General features: G+C 36.7%; 1 protein-coding gene across 1 annotated transcript; it reads left to right on the plus strand.

Annotated features, from left to right (window-relative positions):
- LOC104766955 (translocon-associated protein subunit alpha-like) lies at window positions 2346-4663 on the plus strand. Its single transcript, XM_010490927.2, has 8 exons — window positions 2346-2525; window positions 2672-2824; window positions 2936-2986; window positions 3084-3169; window positions 3843-3920; window positions 4009-4212; window positions 4323-4394; window positions 4484-4663. Exons 1-8 carry the CDS (start codon window positions 2462-2464, stop codon window positions 4529-4531), a joined length of 756 nt encoding a protein of 251 aa, XP_010489229.1. The 5' UTR covers window positions 2346-2461; the 3' UTR covers window positions 4532-4663.

Consider the following 18978-nt stretch of genomic DNA (forward strand, 5'->3'; position numbering starts at 1 on the left):
GTTATCTAACTTGATCAACAAACCTCAATCAACATGAGCTAATCTCTAGACATTAATCTCTAAGAACATGTTAATCCACTCTCATGGCAAAAACAATCAAGCTCATATATTTCTAGACTTGTTCTCACAAAGTAAAGAATCTATACAAGCAAGCATTAAGCAATATGTCAAGACTCAAACAAGACTTCTAATCTCTTAGCAAAACTAATGATAATCTCTAGATCTAGCCTTATCTATGCACCTTAGACATTGGTGTGATGCTAAGAAGCTTGAGATCAAACCCTACTCTCTCAGTTATAGGATTAGCATTAAGAACATCTAGTCTAGAAGAGATCTACAACAATCAAGCTTGACCAAATCAAATAACCACAACATCCATCCAGCCTAAACCATCCCTAAGAGCGAAGGAAACTACTAACAATCACACATGATGAACAGCAAAGTCATAAACCCAGAAAAATACGAAACTTGCATGATTAGAAAGATAAAACAGAGATCTACAAATTGGAGAAGGAATCAAACTCGAATTCTTGATACTTTGAAAGTTATGAAACAAACAAGTATGAAGAATCTTGTGTTTTCTCCTTCAAAAGAGGTACAAGATCTAAGAAAATAAAAGTGCAAAAAGCATAAATTCCCAAAAGGGTAAAATACTAGGTTTGAGAATATCTAAAAAGCTGCCCCCTTGTGGTTGCAGGGTACAAGGTCCTTAAATAGGAAAAAGGAGGGGAAGCCCTAAAAATGCTAAAAGACAAAATAGCCAGGCGGCTCGGCCAACTCGACCCGGTGCTCGGTCGAGTGACCGGTCGAGTTGGGTTTTCTTGTGCTCCTTCCACTCGGTCGAGTCACTCTCAGCACACGGTCGAGTGTCTGGTCGAGTGGGCAGTCGAGTGGGACTCCGGACCTTGGTTCTCCAGCCTTAACTCCTTTGCTTTCTCCTCATGATTGCTTCACTTCTCCTCAGCATTGCTTCCATGCTTCTTAGGCTCCAAAATCACCTGTTTATGCAAGAAAAGATGCAAATGCAATGCAACTACACTCTAATGCAAGAACAATCCTAAAACTATGCAATAATGGTCAAAAAGGATAGCAAATGATGCAAAAGATGTGAATATATTAAGGGAAAACAGGGTAAAATATATGAACATCAACCAGCTCTACCATCTCCTTGATTCTGATGAAACAAGGTTGACTGTTTCATTTTTTTCCCATTCCTTTCACCAACAAGTTCTTCCTGAGGCATCATTTTGCATCTTTTATGGTGACCTCCCATTGCACTAGTTGTGACACCATCCTTAGTTCTACAACTAATCAGTCCAGAACAATGCATACACTTAGCCTTACCATATACTTCAGACTCCACAAAATGCAACCAGACTATCGACTTCTTCTTTGATACTTCAGACCCAGAAGCTGTTGAAAAATTTGTCTCTTCAGTGTTCTCATGCAACTTAGGTTCAGCACTCTCATCCGCGTTGCCGCAATTGCCTGTGGATTTTGTAGTTTCTTCTTCCATCTATACAGAAAAATAAAAGCACACATTCATGTCAACAACACGTTCATGTCAAGCACAATCAAGTTAATCTGTTGATATACTCTAATAAGGGTCGAGATTAAAATGAACATATACCAGAGTTGTTTTAAGAAAAGGATCTGTTGATACTTGAATAAAATGAACACAATCAAGTTAATCTGTTGATACTTGATTTGAAACCATGAATGGTGAGAGATTTTGCTTACCTTTCAAGAAGCTCCAAAGAAAGATCTGTAGTAGAAGCAAGCCGCAAGTTTTGATCCCTCTTTATTCTCTTTTGCAAAATCGCAAGCAGACTACAACAATGGCGTAATTTTTTTTTTCTGGGACAGCGGCTTACCCTAATGTCTCCACTCTCCAGTCTCCACGAGCTTTTGTTACTTTAGTTAATTAAAAAAAAACAAAAAAAATTGTTGATAAGTAATGGAAAAACGATGACATGTGTTTTATTGGGCTTATGCCTTATGGGCTCTAATAAAAATAGTTGGACGTTGTTGTTTATAAACTATTGACCAAGCCTACATGTAATATAAACATAAATACACAACTACTTCGGATATCCGGATATCCGGTTCTAGTTATTTTAGCTATCCGGATCCAGATCCGGATCCGGATCCGTAAAACCACTATCCGAATCTGGGTCTGCCTATACCAAATATCCTATCTTCCGGAACGGAGCATGACGGATGTTGGATTGGATACCGGATCCCGGATAGTAAGTCTCAGGGCTGGATACCACTCCACCGCCAATTTTTATAATGGACCCACCGCCGGTTTATTACATTGTTTGCAATTCCGGTCATCAGATTCAGATAGCCTAAAGAAAAAGAAAAAACACGTCAAAAAAGACATATCAACACCTTTTGTCTTCTTGCTTTCTTCGCCCTTACTTCATTCAACTCACGACGACCAATCTCAAAAACCATCATGACGACAAGTACTAGACTTCTCTTCCTCGCTTTCCTTCTCCTTGCCTCACCTTTCCTCAAAGGTAAAAAAACCTTTGTCTGCTTCTCCATAGCTATAGATCATGTTGTTGATCCATTTACTTAGCCTACTCTGTTTCTTGTTACCGATCCGGCCCTGCCCAAGTATTGTTTAAGGTTGCTCACATGATCTTTCTTGAATTCATATTAGTTGCTTTGTGCCAATCGGATTCGGAAGATTCTGGCTTTGAAGTTTCTGATGTTGGTGAAGAAGAGAGTGATACAGAGGAAGTGTTTGGTTTGGAACTTAATTCAGCTCCTGGAGTTGAAACCCTTTGCGTTTTCCCCAAAAACACTGCAAAAAGTTTAGACTTTTCCTCTGTTTTTTTTTTTTTTTCACATCTAGTTTCTTAAATTAGTCTCAGTTTTGTTTGTGTGTGTTCTGCTAATCCTATTTTGTCTGAATTTATTTTAGTAATAAAAGCTGGAGTTGAGACTGAGCTGCTTGTTGGAATGAAAAATGATGGTAAGGAAATGATTTTTTTTTTTCAACTAATGATTGATGATTACTTGAAAGTTAGCTATAAAGTTTCTAATTTTTGTGATTGGGCTCATATGAATAGGTCAATCCAATGTAGATATTGTTGCGGTTAAAGGGAGTTTACATCTTCCTTTTGATCAAAATGCGGTTCAGAATCTCACTGCTTTGGTAATTTAATGATCTTTGCTTTCCTCTTACATTTATTGCTTGTGTTCTCATGTGTCAATTTTGTGTCTTTCCAAATCAGTCTTAGTTTGCCTTTATTAGGTTCTTTTTTGTTGCCTGTTTTTTTGTCTCATCTCATGTCACTCTACACTCTACTACACCATAATCAAACATTTGCCTTTTTCCATCCTGTGGTGTGTTTTCGGTTTCTAAGCACCACTTTGAATCTCATTGTATTATAACTTAAGGGTCTGGATCTTTCATGATTGTATTTATTAGGACTATCATAGTTTTATAACTAACTTGTGCTCTTGTTAGTTCAATGTCGCTCTCTAGCTTATAATCTTGATCATGTATGTTTGACCTCGGTTCGTCACATTTGTTGCCTCTGATGAATGTCAAGTGTTAATTTGTTTCCTTAACAAATCAGTCTTAGTTTGCTGTTGTCTTAGGTTTTTATATTGCCTGTTTTAAGTCTAAAACATTTACAATTGGAATCCAGTTTTGTGATTTTGTTTAATCATGCTCACCTATCTTGTATTTCTGGCTACTTTCTTTGGTCATCTCTCTAGGCCATAGCTTTGTTGAATGCAGAGATTTCTCCTCTTTTCCTATTCTGTCACTAAGTTTTCTACTTCTTATTTGGTAATTTTTTTTTTGTATCTTCTATTTGTAGAGTTTCAGCAATGCATCTGTGCCAACTTCCGCTCAAGCTACCTTCCCATATGTTTTTTCTGTCAGCAAGTTCCTGCTGGTGTGTTTGTTTACCATATAGTTCTTCTAGTCCCTTAGATGACTATAAAATAAAGAAAAGAATCCGAGCTAACCATTTGTTTGTGCAGGCGGGTGCTTTTGATTTAGTTGGCACCATCATCTATGAGATAGATGGTAAGCCATACCAAAGCACCTTTTACAATGGAACTATTGAAGTTGTTGAAGACGGTCCTCTCTTCAGGATGGAGTCAGTCTTCCTTAGTGGCCTTTTAACCTTTGTTCTCGTTCTTCTTGCCCTCTATATCCAAAATGGTTTCAAGCATATGACTAAGGTACATCGTATCTTTTTGCACTTTCACTTCATCTGTCATTTTCTCTTAAAGGGCAAAACACATTTCCAATAACTTTGAGAATGGTTGGTTAATGTGAATTCCTCGCGCAGAAAACAAAGAGAGCACCAAAAGTTGAAGTTGGAACAGCAACTAAGGATGCTTCGCATGATGAATGGCTTGAGGTATTCGTTACACAAGACCTAATATCTTTTCCATAATGAGTGAGCATTTTGGTATTGATATTTTGCTCTCAATTTATTGCATACTGCAGGGTACTTCGTATACTCAATCTTCGAGTAAGTCAAAGAAGAAGAAGTAGGTTAAGAGCAAATCTCACACGTTCTGTTAAGAAACCAAAAAAACACACGAACGATACTAAGGGTAGAGAGATCCTCTTCCTTGTGTAACTTCACAAAAACTTTACTGTTTTTTTTTTTTTTTTTTAGCGATAGATACTACAAGGCAACATTTTTCTTAATTATGTTACTTTAGTAATTTTGTCAGAATTAATTTCTTTTTCTAAGAAAATCACAATTCCAATTTCTACCAAAAAAAAAAGAAAATTACAATTCCAATTTCCGAATTTCATAAACATATAGTAAAGAAAACTAGAAAACATACATTTTGTATTTGGATACTCAAGATCCTATAGTTTTGTATCGTATAGCACAAGGTTTAAAATCTACAAGTTGTTTCAGTAGGACTATCATTATGCTCAATGAAGCCATCTCTCTCAATCTCTTCTAGAATTTAAGAGTAATTTGGGGGTATGTATGTACATATACATTTATATAATTTAAATTTTACAGTTAGAATACAATTTGTAAATTTTATATATTTTTAGCAGAGATTACGATCATAAGATCAATAACTTAATTTGGAGGATTTGTTTATTTTCCATTCTCTTCTCCATAACGGTAAGATCTAAAACTTCATCTCTATGAAATATTTTACTGGTTTTGTACATTAAACAGGAAAAAGACTTTCAAATTTTAGTGGTAGTTAATTTGGATTTGTTTAATACTATCCTTTTTCCCTTAGAATATAAAACTAATAATCAATAATTATATCTTTGTGGATTTGTTAATTTGGATTTGGTTAATACTATCAGCACAGTCAGCGAAAATATCTTTGTGGGCAAGTCTTGCTCTTGACTCTGGGCAAGATGTGGGCAAGTCTAGCTCCAGATTATGCATATTGTTTTCCTTTACTACTGTTGCCGCATTGCCATTGAAGAATAAATCAGAATTATGATTTAGCAGCGAAGGAGAAGGACTGAAATCCTCAGCAAAGTTAGCGAGAGTATTGTTGTTAATAATCAATTAATCAACATCTATATAAGAAATTGGTTAAAAAAAAAATAAAAAAAAAAATAAAAAATTTATGGGAAAAAATGTTTTACATTTATAGCTTATTAGGGATGGACCCTCACATACATACATGCAGAGATATGTTTAATAAAATACATTTGAATGAAGTTTTAAAAAATTGTAACAAATTTCACTTAAACCTTAATTGGATCCGCACGTACATATAAGATGATATTTGTAAAATAAACTTAAGATCCATTTTAAGGCATGACTGGTTTAAACGCAACAGTTTCAGAAGTTTGTGAAAGAGGACATTTGCAGTTTGAAGTGTGATTCAGTGGTTTTAAAATGGATGTATTTCTTAAAAATCTAAGACCGGTTGATCAGCGAGTACAACAATAGATGCTGAACAAATTATTATCAAAACAAATGCAATTTATAATTATAAAGCTTTATAAACACCCAAAACTATATTTATGAAAAAAATAGAAAAATCGAACATAAATAATAATGATCAGATAATTATTAAATTAAAAAAAAAAATTTATATTAAAATAAAAATAATTATTTATCTTAGAAAATTAAAGTTAGAGAATGATTAGTTTTAAGAATTATAGTGAAATACAAATAATTAATGGTACAAAAATATATTTAGCATTAATATATCCCTACATCTTGAGGAAATAGAAGGATAATAATAATCTTGACTTAAACTTTCTAATTTAATAATCGTGAAGTCCTCCATATTATAAATTTAAAGTGAAGTCTTTTATATACTAAAGCTTCCACATATTTATTATACTAATGTCACAAAATAACTTAATTCACTTAAGCTTACTACTTTGTCTTAAACAAAACCAATGGATCCGCACGTACATTTGAATGAAGTTTAAACAAATTGGTACATTTGAATGAAGTTGAAACAAATTGTAACAAAATAAAATACATTTGAATGAAGTTTTAAAATACATTATTCCTTGCAGGAATTTGGGATTATGCTGGCTATATAATGGTAATTTAATAACGTTTCATATCTATTTTATGAATCAAGCTTATAATGCTATCTCCTATTTGAGTTATAGTAATCCATAAAATTTGTTTTATGACGACTCTTAAAATTTCAAACAACGAATATACTTAATCACCCAACCATTATTGATTTTAGTACTTCTGTCCAACATACTTGATCCTTAAATTTTTTCTTGATAGTCACTTTTAGGCCTGGGCATTTGGGTGTTCGGATCGGATTCAGGTTCGGGTAATTCGGGTTCGGGTTTTTCGGGTTTATTAATATAGGATCCGAACAGGTGTTCATATAATTTCGGGTCGGGTTCAGGTTCGGTTCCTATCGGGTTCGGGTTATTTGGGTATTAACTTTAAAAAACCTGTAATGTATCCAAAATATATTTGGTTATGGATAGTACATACTCGAACATATCCAAAGTACCCACAAAAACTTGAAATGTATCCACAAAACCCAAAAAACCTGAAATATAACTGTACAAACAGTTGTATAATCTAACAAATTCAATAAGAAACAGTGAACTAAATCTTAAACAAATGAAACTGAGCATACCATGAAATCTTAAACAAATGAAACTGAGCATACCATGTCTCGCAAAACAATTCATATGTGATAGTGTGATATCATGTATAATTGTTCTCGGGTATAAACAGGTATCTTCGGTTCCTCGGGTTCGGTTCGGGTAATATCTAATACTTGTGGTTATTTGAAAACGAAAACCTATTGGTTATTTAGACAGAATTGGTTCGGGTCGGGTTCGAGTATTTTCGGGTCGGGTTCGATTTATTTGCCCAGGCCTACTCACTTTGGTAGTTGTTGTAAAACAGAGCTGAAAATTCAAAGGTGGGAATTTTTATAAAGTGTGTCTATACAGTTCAATATAATGTAGTTCATCCAGAAAACTAAAAACCACTTACACATCTTTCTCATGTTTAATATCCGGGAAGTTTGGATCAAGATAGATTTTGGAATAAGCATTGATATATCATGGTTTTTGTGGTTTTTAACCATGGTATAAGTGTGCTTTTTGAGTCTTTTGATTTGTTTTTTAGGTTGTTTTTAAGTCTTTATAGGATTAGGTACTCATTGGCACAGATGGAACACAAAGGAGCTAAAGAAGATGATTTGGAGCATAATCAAAGCATTAAGGCTGATCTACGAAGGTGGGAGACGATTTCAAGAGTATGCATCGACTGATGCTACCTCAGCATCGATCGATGCAGTCCCCAAAAGCCGAATTAGATGTTTTTTCACGAGCTTTAGAAGATTTGCAAAAATTTCCCAAACTTTCCTTATTTGCAATTAAGGCCCAAGACGTGTTTTAGAGTATATATAGGATTTTTATGGTCATTATTTAGACCTAAGTTTGATTCTAGCAGTTTTTAGCTTCTTGAGAGATATTAAGAGCTTTGGGAGAGACAGATCTGATTTCATCTGTAGAGAGAAGATTCTTAAACTCCCTTCTTACCTTTGATATTTATTGCTTATTATTCAAAAAGATGTTTTGTGCTTCATTGAATATGTCTGAGTAGTTTGCTTGTTAGATTCATGGTTTTTCATAGGGTTGTTATGGTTTATTAGATCTGTTATTTTTAGGGTTCATTATCTTCTGTGATCTTCATCTTAGGTTGTTCTTCATATTAATTCTTGATTTATCACCTAGAATTAATACCTTAGGAAAATGAATTGATATGAGAATATAATTGATTGTCCTGATAAAACATTTTAATGAGCAAAATTACTATTTTTACAAAGAGATTTGATTTAGTAATTTTGTGAACAATCTAAACTTGAAATTAAAGCTGATTTATTACCTAGAATTTTACAAAGAGATTTGGATTAGAGTTTAGAGTTCTAGATCTGATTATTAATTGCTTGAACCCTATTAAATTATTGATTTAATATTCTGTAATTTCCTGAGAAATTCCCTAGGCCTAGCTTTTTAATTCCCTGAATTTACAACACTTTTTAATTCTGTTTCTGCATAGTTTTCAAATTAATATTTTGATTTAGCATAATTAAAGGATTAATAAGTCTATTGCGTGATCTAATTCTCTGTGGATTCGACCCCTAGAGTATTACAACTGCAAGACTGTTAGTACCATTAGGGTATTAAAATTTGAGCATATCAAATTTTGGCGCCGTTGCCGGGGACTCTTTTGATTCACCATTAGATTAAAGTCTTTGATTTTGTCTAAATTTTTTATTTTTCTATTTTACTCACACGCTTTTGTTTCTCTTTTCTTGTGTGTTTCAGGTACATGCCTCCTAAGCCTAACACCAGGAAGAAACCTACTGGTCCAGTTGTGAAGCTTACGAACCAAGAGTTAGGACAACTAGAGCGTGACAACAGGAAAACAGCCAAATCAGCAAAGATGGTCAACCCAATCATATTGAGACCAGATGAGGCTGGAGTTTTAAGGGATCAAGAGGGCAATGTGCGCAACGAGCAAGGCCAGAAACTTGATGCTAAATGACGAGTTATTCAGGAAGAACTCGTCGTGGTTGAGGACGATGCACGTGGCGTCGAGCGACGCAATAATGGCATCGATCGACGCAATCAAGAAGGCATCAACCAACGCAATATTTGCATCGATCTACGCAATGCCAGAGCAGATGCGAATGGTGCGGATTTTGAGGGTAACGACCAGCAGAACCTTCAGGGCAGACGGGATAACAATGGAGAGCTTGTCAAGACTCTTGCGGACTTCAACAGACCAGACTTGTTCTATGAGAACCGCTCCGCAATTGTCCCTCCTCCATTCCAAAGGAATGATTTTGAGTTTAAGCCTGCCTACTTTGCTCTTGTTGGACAAAGGCCATTCCAAAATTTGTCCCATGAGAAGCCCCTAGACCACATTGAGCACATTGAGGATATAGTCACAAGCATCAAGGCGAATGAAATCACAGAGGACTATCTCTACTGCAAGATTTTCCCCTACTCTCTTGCTGGGGAAGCTTCTAATTGGCCAAGGCAGCTGAAACCAGGATCTCTGAAGACCTGGAATGACATCAAGTTAGCTTTCCTCAAATACTTCTATGATGATGCGATGTCCGATGAGCTGCAGATTAAGCTTTCTACCTTTAGACAAGGACCAGCTGAATCTTACAAAGCTGCTTGGGTAAGGTTCAAAGCATACCAGAGAGACTGTCTGCATCATGGGTTCTCAAAGGTGCAGTTGATTAGTATCTTCTTCAGCGGGATTGACTGGAGGTATCAGATGGCTTTGGATGCTGCTAGTGATGGGGTCTTCAAGACAAGGTACCCATATGAAGCGGAAAATTGATTGAAAGGCTAGCAACAAGCAACAACACTAAGAATGCGGACTTGGAGCCGAAAAGAGCACATGAAGGGTATGATTTGCTACAGTGAATGCCAAGTTGGATACAGTGCATAACATTCTTGTTGGAAAGAAGTCAGTCCATTTTGCTAAAGATGTTGAGATTTTTGAGCCAGAGCCACAGAATGTAGAAGAAGATGTCAAATTTGTATATGGAAATCAAGGCGAAAGGTTTGGAAATCAGCAAGGCAACAGATCTTTCAAAGGAAACAACCAGCGCAATAACTATCAGTCTAGTTCTACAGGCTACATTCCTAAGCAAGATTATCAGAAGCAGCAGCAGAGCAGTGGCTACACCAAGACCTATGGAAACTCCTCTTATCAGTCTCCTCCTCCAAAGACAACTGAGAATAGGATGGAAGCAATGCTTGAGCAGATTCTTCAGGGGCAGGAACAGTTGACAGTAACATTCAATGGGAAGATTGACAATGTCTATACTGAACTTACTGGCAAGTTTGATTCATTGAATGTTCAAGTTAAGAAGTTGGAGAGCCAAGTTGCAGAAACTGTTGGGGCTGTGAAGAGGCAAGAAGGGTTCTTACCAGGAAGAACAGAATCTAATCCTAAGCATTCCTGCAATGCTGTGATCTTAATGAATGGCAAGCAATTACAGACTGAAGCTGAGAAGAAGCAGAAAGCCCAAGAACTGCAGGAACTGATCGACCATGATGATGAGTTTGATGATCTGGAACACGCATTGACCGATGCAGCTGCAAAGCATCGACCAACGCAACCCTCAGTGGTCGACGAGGAATCGGATTTGCAAGAAAGCATCGACCGATGCAACCCAATCATCGATCAATGCAATCTGTAGATCGAGACGGAAGTTACGAAAGCTCCGATTCTAGTTGCTGAAAGAGTATACAAACCTAAAGTTCCTTTCCCCAAGAACCCAAGAAAGTCTAAACAGGAGATTGATGATGCTAAGTGTAAGGCTATGATGGATAAGCTTATTGTTGAGTTGCCATTGATTGATGCAGTTAGAACTTCTCCAATGCTTAGGAGATATGTCAAGAGGATGGTAATCAAGGATTTGAATGCTGAGCAAGGAGTAATGATGATTTCAGCCCAAGTCAGTGCTATCATTTAGAACAAGATCCCAGAAAAGCTTCCTGATCGAGGTAGCTTTGTTCTTGATTGTACAATCTTCACTGAAAGGCTTGCTAGATCTTTTTGTGATCTTGGTTCTAGCATCAATTTAATGCCTAGATCAGTAGCACTCAGCCTTGGGATGACAGATGTCTAACCCACCAAGATTACTCTTATATTTGCCGACCGATCAGTTCGCATTCCTGATGGTATTCTTGAAGATGTTCCAATTAAGATTGGTAATTGTTTGATACCTACTGATTTTGTGGTCTTGAAGTATGAAGAAGAGCCTAAGGATCCTCTAATCTTGGGAAGATCATTCTTAGCCACTGCTGGAGCTATGATTGATCTTAATGTTGTAGACTTGCAGATGCGTTTTTACATGGATTAGCTGGTTAAGAGGCCAACAATAGATGGTCAAACTTTTTATGTGGATACATTGTCTAATCTTGCTGAAGAGATTTTCAAGGAGCTGCATCCTGAAGATCCTCTTGAAAGTGCATTGGTTGCTTCTACTGAAGAAGCTGAGCATTTAGATGACATTTCTACTGGGTATGTCAAGCTACTAGATGCTAATGAGCAAGTGAAGAAGTTGGTTTCACAAGAGGAATTGGTTGGTACTTCTTCACAAGCTGAGAAACTATCATATTGGAGCCTTGAGAAGGCTCCAAAGCTTGATCTCAAGCCACTTCCTGCGGGGTTAAGGTATGCATTTCTAGGTGAAAATTCTTCTTATCCTGTTATTGTTAATGCTTCCTTAAACAACACATAGCTCATTTTATTGTTAAGCAAGCTGCGCAAGTTTCGCAAAGCTCTTGGCTATTCTCTTGATGATATTGCAGGGATTTCTCCATACTTGTGTATGCATAGGATTCATCTTGAGGAAGGAGCTAAGACATCTATTGAGCATCAGAGGAGGCTAAATCCGAATTTGCAAGATGTTGTCAAAAAGGAGATCATGAAATTGTTGAATGCCGGGATTATCTACCCAATTTCTGATAGCAAATGGGTTAGTCCAGTTCATGTTATTCCTAAGAAGGGTGGAGTTACAGTGGTGAAGAATGACAAGAATGAGCTGATTCCGACACGGACAATCACCGGACACCAGATGTGCATCGATTACAGAAAGCTGAATGCCGCGACACAGAAAGATCACTTCCCGCTGCCCTTCATTGATCAAATGCTTGAGAGGTTAGCTAACCATCCATACTACTTCTTTTTGGATGGTTACTCCGGGTTTTTCCAGATTCCGATTCATCCCGATTACCAGGAGAAGACGACTTTTACTTGTTCATATGGTACTTTTGCATATCGCAGAATGCCTTTTGGTCTCTGTAATGCTCCTGCGACATTTCAGAGATGTATGATGTCCATCTTCACCGACATGATTGAAGTTTATATGGAGGTTTTCATGGATGATTTTTCAGTATATAGGTCTTCATTCAAGAGCTATTTGGATAATCTATGCAAGGTGCTAGCTAGATGTGAAGAGAAGCACTTAGTTCTTAATTGGGAGAAGTGCCATTATGGTTAGAGATGGTATAGTGCTTGGTCACAGGGTTTCAGAAGCTGGTATTGAAGTTGACCGCGCTAAGATAGAGGTGATGACAGGTCTTCAACCACCAGATAGTGTGAAGTTGGTCAGGAGTTTTCTTGGACATGCAGGGTTCTACAGACGCTTCATCAAAGATTTCAGTAAGATAGCTAGACCACTTTCAGCTCTACTATGCAAGGATGTCAAGTTTGAGCTTACTGATGAATGTCGTTTAGCTTATGAATGGATTAAACAAGAGCTTGTGAGTGCTCCAATTGTTCAACCACCAGATTGGGATTTGCCTTTTGAGGTAATGTGTGATGCCAGTGATTTTGCAGTGGGAGTAGTTCTAGGACAGAGGAAGGATAAGAAACTTCATGTCATTTACTATGCTAGTAGAACACTTGATGATGCTCAAAGGAACTATGCAACAACAGAGAAAGAGCTGCTAGCAGTAGTGTTTGCTTTTGAGAAGTTTCATTCTTACTTGGTTGGATCAAAGGTAATAGTTCATACAGATCATGCTGCACTCAAATACTTGATGCAAAAAATGGATGCCAAGCCAAGGCTACTAAGATAGATTCTTCTTTTCAAAAATTTGACATTGAAGTTAAGGATAAGAAAGGGATTGAGAATGGAGTAGCTGATCATTTATCAAGGATAAAGATTGAAGATGATGTTCCAATTCATGATTCACTGCCAGAGGAGAATGTCTACTTTGTTGATATTGGTTCTCAAGCTGCATTGCCGCAGTCTCGGGAAATTTTGCAGAGTCGTGGCAATGCATCGATCGACACAGTTGGTGCATCGATTGATGCTGAATCTCGATACGAACAGGACTTGGCGATTGCATCGACCGATATATCATTAAGCATCGATCGACGCTTGGTTCAGGAATCGTCATGTTACGAGTTTGACGATGACGTAGCTGCTGTAACTACTTCTGATCAACTGTGGTATGCTGATATCGAGAATTACCTTGTTGCAGAGGTGGAACCAGACAAGTTTACATGGTATGCTAAGAAGAAATTTATGAGAGAGCTTAGAAGATACTATTGGGATGAGCCATACTTGTATAAGCATTGTTCAGATGGAGTTTACAGGAGATGTCTAGCTGAGACTGAAGTTCCTGATGTGCTATTTCATTGCCATGGATTAGATTATGCTGGACATTTTGCTACCTTCAAGACAGTGTCCAATGTTCTTCAAGCAGGGTTCTGGTGGCCAACAATGTTTAAGATGCTCATGAGTTTGTATCTCGATGTGATGCTTGTCAGAGAAGAGAACATATTAGTAAGAGACATGAGATGCCACAAAATTTCATCCTTGAGGTTGAAATTTTTGATTTTATGGGAACATTCCCTTCTTCTTACAAGAACAAGTACATTTTTGTAGCTGTTGACTATGTCTACAAGTGGGTGGAAGCTATTGCAAGTCCCAAGAATGATTCTGCTGTGGTTCTTAAGCTGTTTAAGACCATCATTTTTCCACGATTTGGAGTGCCTCGGATTGTTATCAGTGATGGAGGTAAGCACTTTATTAATAAAGTGTTTGATAAGTTGTTGAAGAAGTATGGAGTTCAACATAGAGTAGCCACCCCATATCATCCCCAGAATAGCGGTCAAGTTGAGGTTTCTTACCGCCAAATCAAAGAAATCCTTGAGAAGACAGTGGGTGTTACAAGAAAGGATTGGGCTGCCAAGTTAGATGATGCACTTTGGGCATATCGGACTGCATATAAGACACCACTTGGCACTACTCCTTTTCATCTGCTTTATGGGAAAACATGTCATCTTCCAGTGGAGTTAGAGCACAAAGTAGCTTGATCAAAGGTCAATTAAAACCTAATGTGTACTCCACCATGATCTAGTGGTATCATTTTAACACTTCATGGTCGAATCCACAGAGACCAAACGATGCACTATGAAATTGTATAGATTCGAATGTAGCTAAAGCAAAAAGAGAAAATTTGTGTTTTAAGCAACTAACAAAAATCAGAAAGTAAATAAACTGTTTTGGTTAAAGAAAGGAAAGTATTGGGTGTTGGAGATCATTGGGGGATTTGATTCTCGGATCTAGGTAATTAGATGGGGTTGCATTAGACACCGTTCTAGAAGTCAAATCACTGTTGTAAAGCTAACCTACTTCCGCAGCGTTATCTATCTATGCAATGTATTCACTAAACCCTAAACCGTCGTTTGGATCTAGCAAACCAAGCAAGCAATAACTAGTTCAAGTTTGATTAGTTCACAAGGTGCCTCAACTTCAACTTCTGTTGGCTAAGGTCCACCTTGCTCACCTATGTTCTTTTCCAACAACTCAACAACACTTTTGGTGCCATGATGAATTAAACCTAAAATCAGAAACTAGGTAGCTAATCTAGTTTAAGCATTAAGAACAACAATAGATGAAGAATAATAAGATCAATCCCAAATCTAACAACCTAAGTTTAGAAAATCATAAACCCCTTTGAAGCCCAAAACCCAATAGTGAAACTACTCAAACATGGAGATAAAAGAACAGCAAATCAAAGATGAAGAAAACATAATTGAATTGCAAAGAGAAATAAGAATAAGGTTTAGAAATCTTCTCCAAAGAGTCAAGAAGGATTAGAGATCTTTTCCCTGATGTTGCTATATTTTACCATATTTAAGGCCTTGTTTAGTTCATGTTTTGCATCATATAGAAATGATTCCTTAGGTTGTATAGTCATTTATGTCCAAATATACACTTAGGATGTTTAGAAGCATGCATTGCATACATTTGTGCATTTGGAGTATTATTAGGTGTTATGGAGCTCTAAAAGGGTAAGGAAGGACTTGGTGTTATTTCTGGAGCTAAACAAGAGGACTGAAAGTATCAGGAAGTGGATTCGCAAGGCAACTCGACCACAACACTCGAGCAGGCACATGGTCGAGTACTCAGTCGGATTCATAACGAGCTCCTCAAAGATCGATCTAAATAAAGATCTTCCGTTGCGATTCAGCTTCCGCATACTTCATGAGAGTTGTAGGAAATTGAGATAACTTTCTAATGTCGGTGGTTTAAAGGCAATCAGAGGTGTAGTTCAAGAGTTACTATTATTTTTGACATTGATGATCTGGTTGTTTAATGCTTGCTTTGATATGTAATAGCTAGTGAGAACTAGGTCTAAGAAGTATCTTGGCTTGATTGTTATTGTCCTAAAAATTTGAAATTTTTTGCAAAAATCTTTACAAAAAAAAGAGAGTGTTCATGTAGTTTGCATTGCATATTAGGATCTTGTAAGTATGTTTCATGTAGGACTGTTTCATATTTGCATTAGGGATCTATGATGAGTTCAGCCTAGTTAACTTGTTTAAATTAGCTAGACTAGGATCAATGCCCAAGTTAATAGTACTTTGATGCTACTTGAGTGAGCTAGAAACATAAGATTGAACCAAGCCTTGAATTTCTATATTGCATTTTGGTCTAAATTGAAGCATGTTGTGATTTGATGTCATTTCCTACTTATAAGAACCTAATATTGACTTGTAATTATCTGGTTGTGCATTGTTTTAAACTCATGGATACCATACACATATTTGGATCATCTTTTTCCTTTTTACCACTCTTGTTGATCCAAGTAGCTGATTTCACTTTTAAATCAGTTTCTCCTACCCTTAACCAACCCTTCTTTCAAGCCATGTTTATTCTTGAGTGTGTGAGGCCTTTTTGGGATTGAGCTTGGTAGAAAGTGTTAGGTTTGAGCTGACAAGAGTAAAGCCTTGTGTAGTTCTAGTTTGCAATTTTCAAACTAGATAGGACTAGGTGGTTTAATTGTTGGGTTTGGGACTTGGTTGTTTTGAAAAAAGAAAAGAAAAGAAAAGAGAAAAAAAGAAAGAAAATGTTAGAGTCTTTAGGAGGGGAATGTGTTTAAGAGAATTTAAGCTCTAGTGAAAGAATGGGAAGTATAAAGATTGTTGAAGATGGTTCTAACCAAAGAAAAGAAAGAAAGAAAAGAAGAGTCTAGCAAAAAGCTTTTATGTCTTAAAGATTAAGAAGAAAAGGGAACCATAGCAATAAGAAAGAAGTTCCCATTCCACTAGTTGATTCAAATAAGAAACCTCTCCTAAGGCGTAAAAACAAAAAGAGAAAAACGGTACTTGAGAAGAGAAGAAGACAAAGGGTAGAATTAGGACCATTTGGAATTAGAATGTTAGGATCAAACACTTTGAGTGCCTTTGGGTAGACAAGGTTTTGTTCTTGTATGTGTCTATTAGTTCTTACCTTTAGCCTTCTTCTAAAGCTCAATCCATTTTTATGAGAGAACCTTGACTTAATGAGTCCCACTCTAAAGAGAGACCATCCTTGTCTCTAAACCTTTATCTCCAAGCCAAATGAGTTTAAACATTGCACAATCTGATTCATGTTCTTGCTTAATGAATGTTAAAGGAAATGATTGATCTGAATGCATGTGGATATCTAAGGCTTGAATCAGTAGAGGTTGTGATAGGTCTGTCTAAAGTTTTTAAGTACAGCTCATTCACCTTGCATCATAGTACTAGTAACTTGGACATTGATTCTAGGTAGCTCATTAGTAAGTTGTTAGATTCTAAGATCCCACTTTCAAACCTCACCTTCCTACTTATGTCTTGTTTATTTGCTTGAGGGCAAGCAAAGACTAAGTTTGGGGGTGTTGATGTTACTATATTTTACCATATTTAAGGCCTTGTTTAGTTCATGTTTTGCATCATATAGAAATGATTCCTTAGGTTTTATAGCCATTTATGTCCAAATATACACTTAGGATGTTTAGAAGCATGCATTGCATACATTTGTGTATTTGGAGTATTATTAGGCGTTATGGAACTCTAAAAGAGTAATGAAGGACTTGGTGTTATTTCTGGAGCTAAACAAGAGGACTGAAAGTATCAGGAAGTGGATTCGCAAGGCAACTCGACCACAGCACTCGAGCAGGCACATGGTCGAGTACTCGGTCGGATTCATAACGAGATCCTCAAAGATCGATCCAAATGAAGATCTTCCGTTGCGATTCAGCTTCCGCATACTTCATGATAGTTGTAGGAAATTGAGATAACTTTCTAATGCCGGTGGTTTAAAGGAAATCAGAGGTGTAGTGCAAGAGTTATCCCGATTTTACTGAACGGATATCATCCCAGATCGAAGACTCGAGCTACGTGATAGACCAACCACTCGACCGAGCACATGGTCGAGCTGACCGCCGCCTCTCTGTTTTGTCCTCTAGCTAGCTAGGGCTTCTCTCTCTTTACTATATATATGTGTACTGGCACTTGTGGCCGAAAGGAGAGACCCTCGAGACCATGTAGACACCTCATAACCTAGTTTTTGCCATTTTTAGCTTCTTTTATTTTATTGCATCATTTTTTATCTTTTCTCTAGATTTTCATAGATTTGTAACCTTCATAACTTTGAATCTGTTGAATATTTCATTTCACTTCTTTGTATTAAATTGTTCATCTTTATCTCATCTTTCTAATCATGATAGTTTCATTAATTTCTGGGTTTGTGTTCTTCATGATGATTTTTAGATCTTATTAGTGGCTTAGGATCCTAGGGATGGATTAGGCTGGATAAGGGTTATGGTTGGTTAGATTGGTCAAGCTTGATTGTTATATATCTCTTCTAGATTAGATATGCTCTATGCTATTCTTATACTGAGAGGGTAAGGATAGATCATAAGCTTCTTAGCATCATACCAATGTCTAAGTTGTTAGATAAGGCTAATACTAGAGATTATCATGAAGCATGCTAAGAGATTAGATGTTTACTATGATTTTTGACATTGATGATATGGTTGTTTAATGCCTGCTTTGATATGTAATAGCGAGTGAGAACTAGGTCTAAGAAGTATCTTGGCTTGATTGTTATTGTCATGAGAATGGATTAACATGTATTAGAAGATCATTGTCTAGAGATAGCTCATTGTTGATTGAGGTTTGTTGACCAATTTAGATAGCCATAGCTTGAGTCCATCCCATGAATCCATCCTTAGGATTTTCTTTGTTTATTGATTTCCCTGTTTAAGTATTGTTAATTGCTTGCTGTTTGCTCTGTTTTCATTATTTGCTCTGTTTCTGTTCATTCGCTTGTCAACTCGACCTCCCACTCGACCGAGTGCTAGGTCGAGCTCCATTTTACTTTCTTGCTTATGCATTGTTCTGTTCATGTTTTCTTCTGCTTATTAGTTAATTCTGCTTAGTCTTGTTTATTGCACTTGTTCTACAGTTTAATTCAACATTAGCATTGTCTTAAGTTGCCTTAGTTCATTGCATTTCATTATTGTCATTAGGTTGTTAGAAACAAATCAACTTGATATTTGGCTTAACTTGAATGCATTGATCACATCTTGACTGCTTACATATCACACTCTTTATGGATTGACATCCTTTATGCTACAACATCATATGGGAATTGAAGCACCTTACATTACATTCTGATCATTCATACTTATGTTTGTTTGTTTGA

The sequence above is a fragment of the Camelina sativa genome, chromosome 19 (assembly GCF_000633955.1).
Source record: "Camelina sativa cultivar DH55 chromosome 19, Cs, whole genome shotgun sequence".
In the NCBI taxonomy this organism is placed as follows: Eukaryota; Viridiplantae; Streptophyta; class Magnoliopsida; order Brassicales; family Brassicaceae; genus Camelina; species Camelina sativa.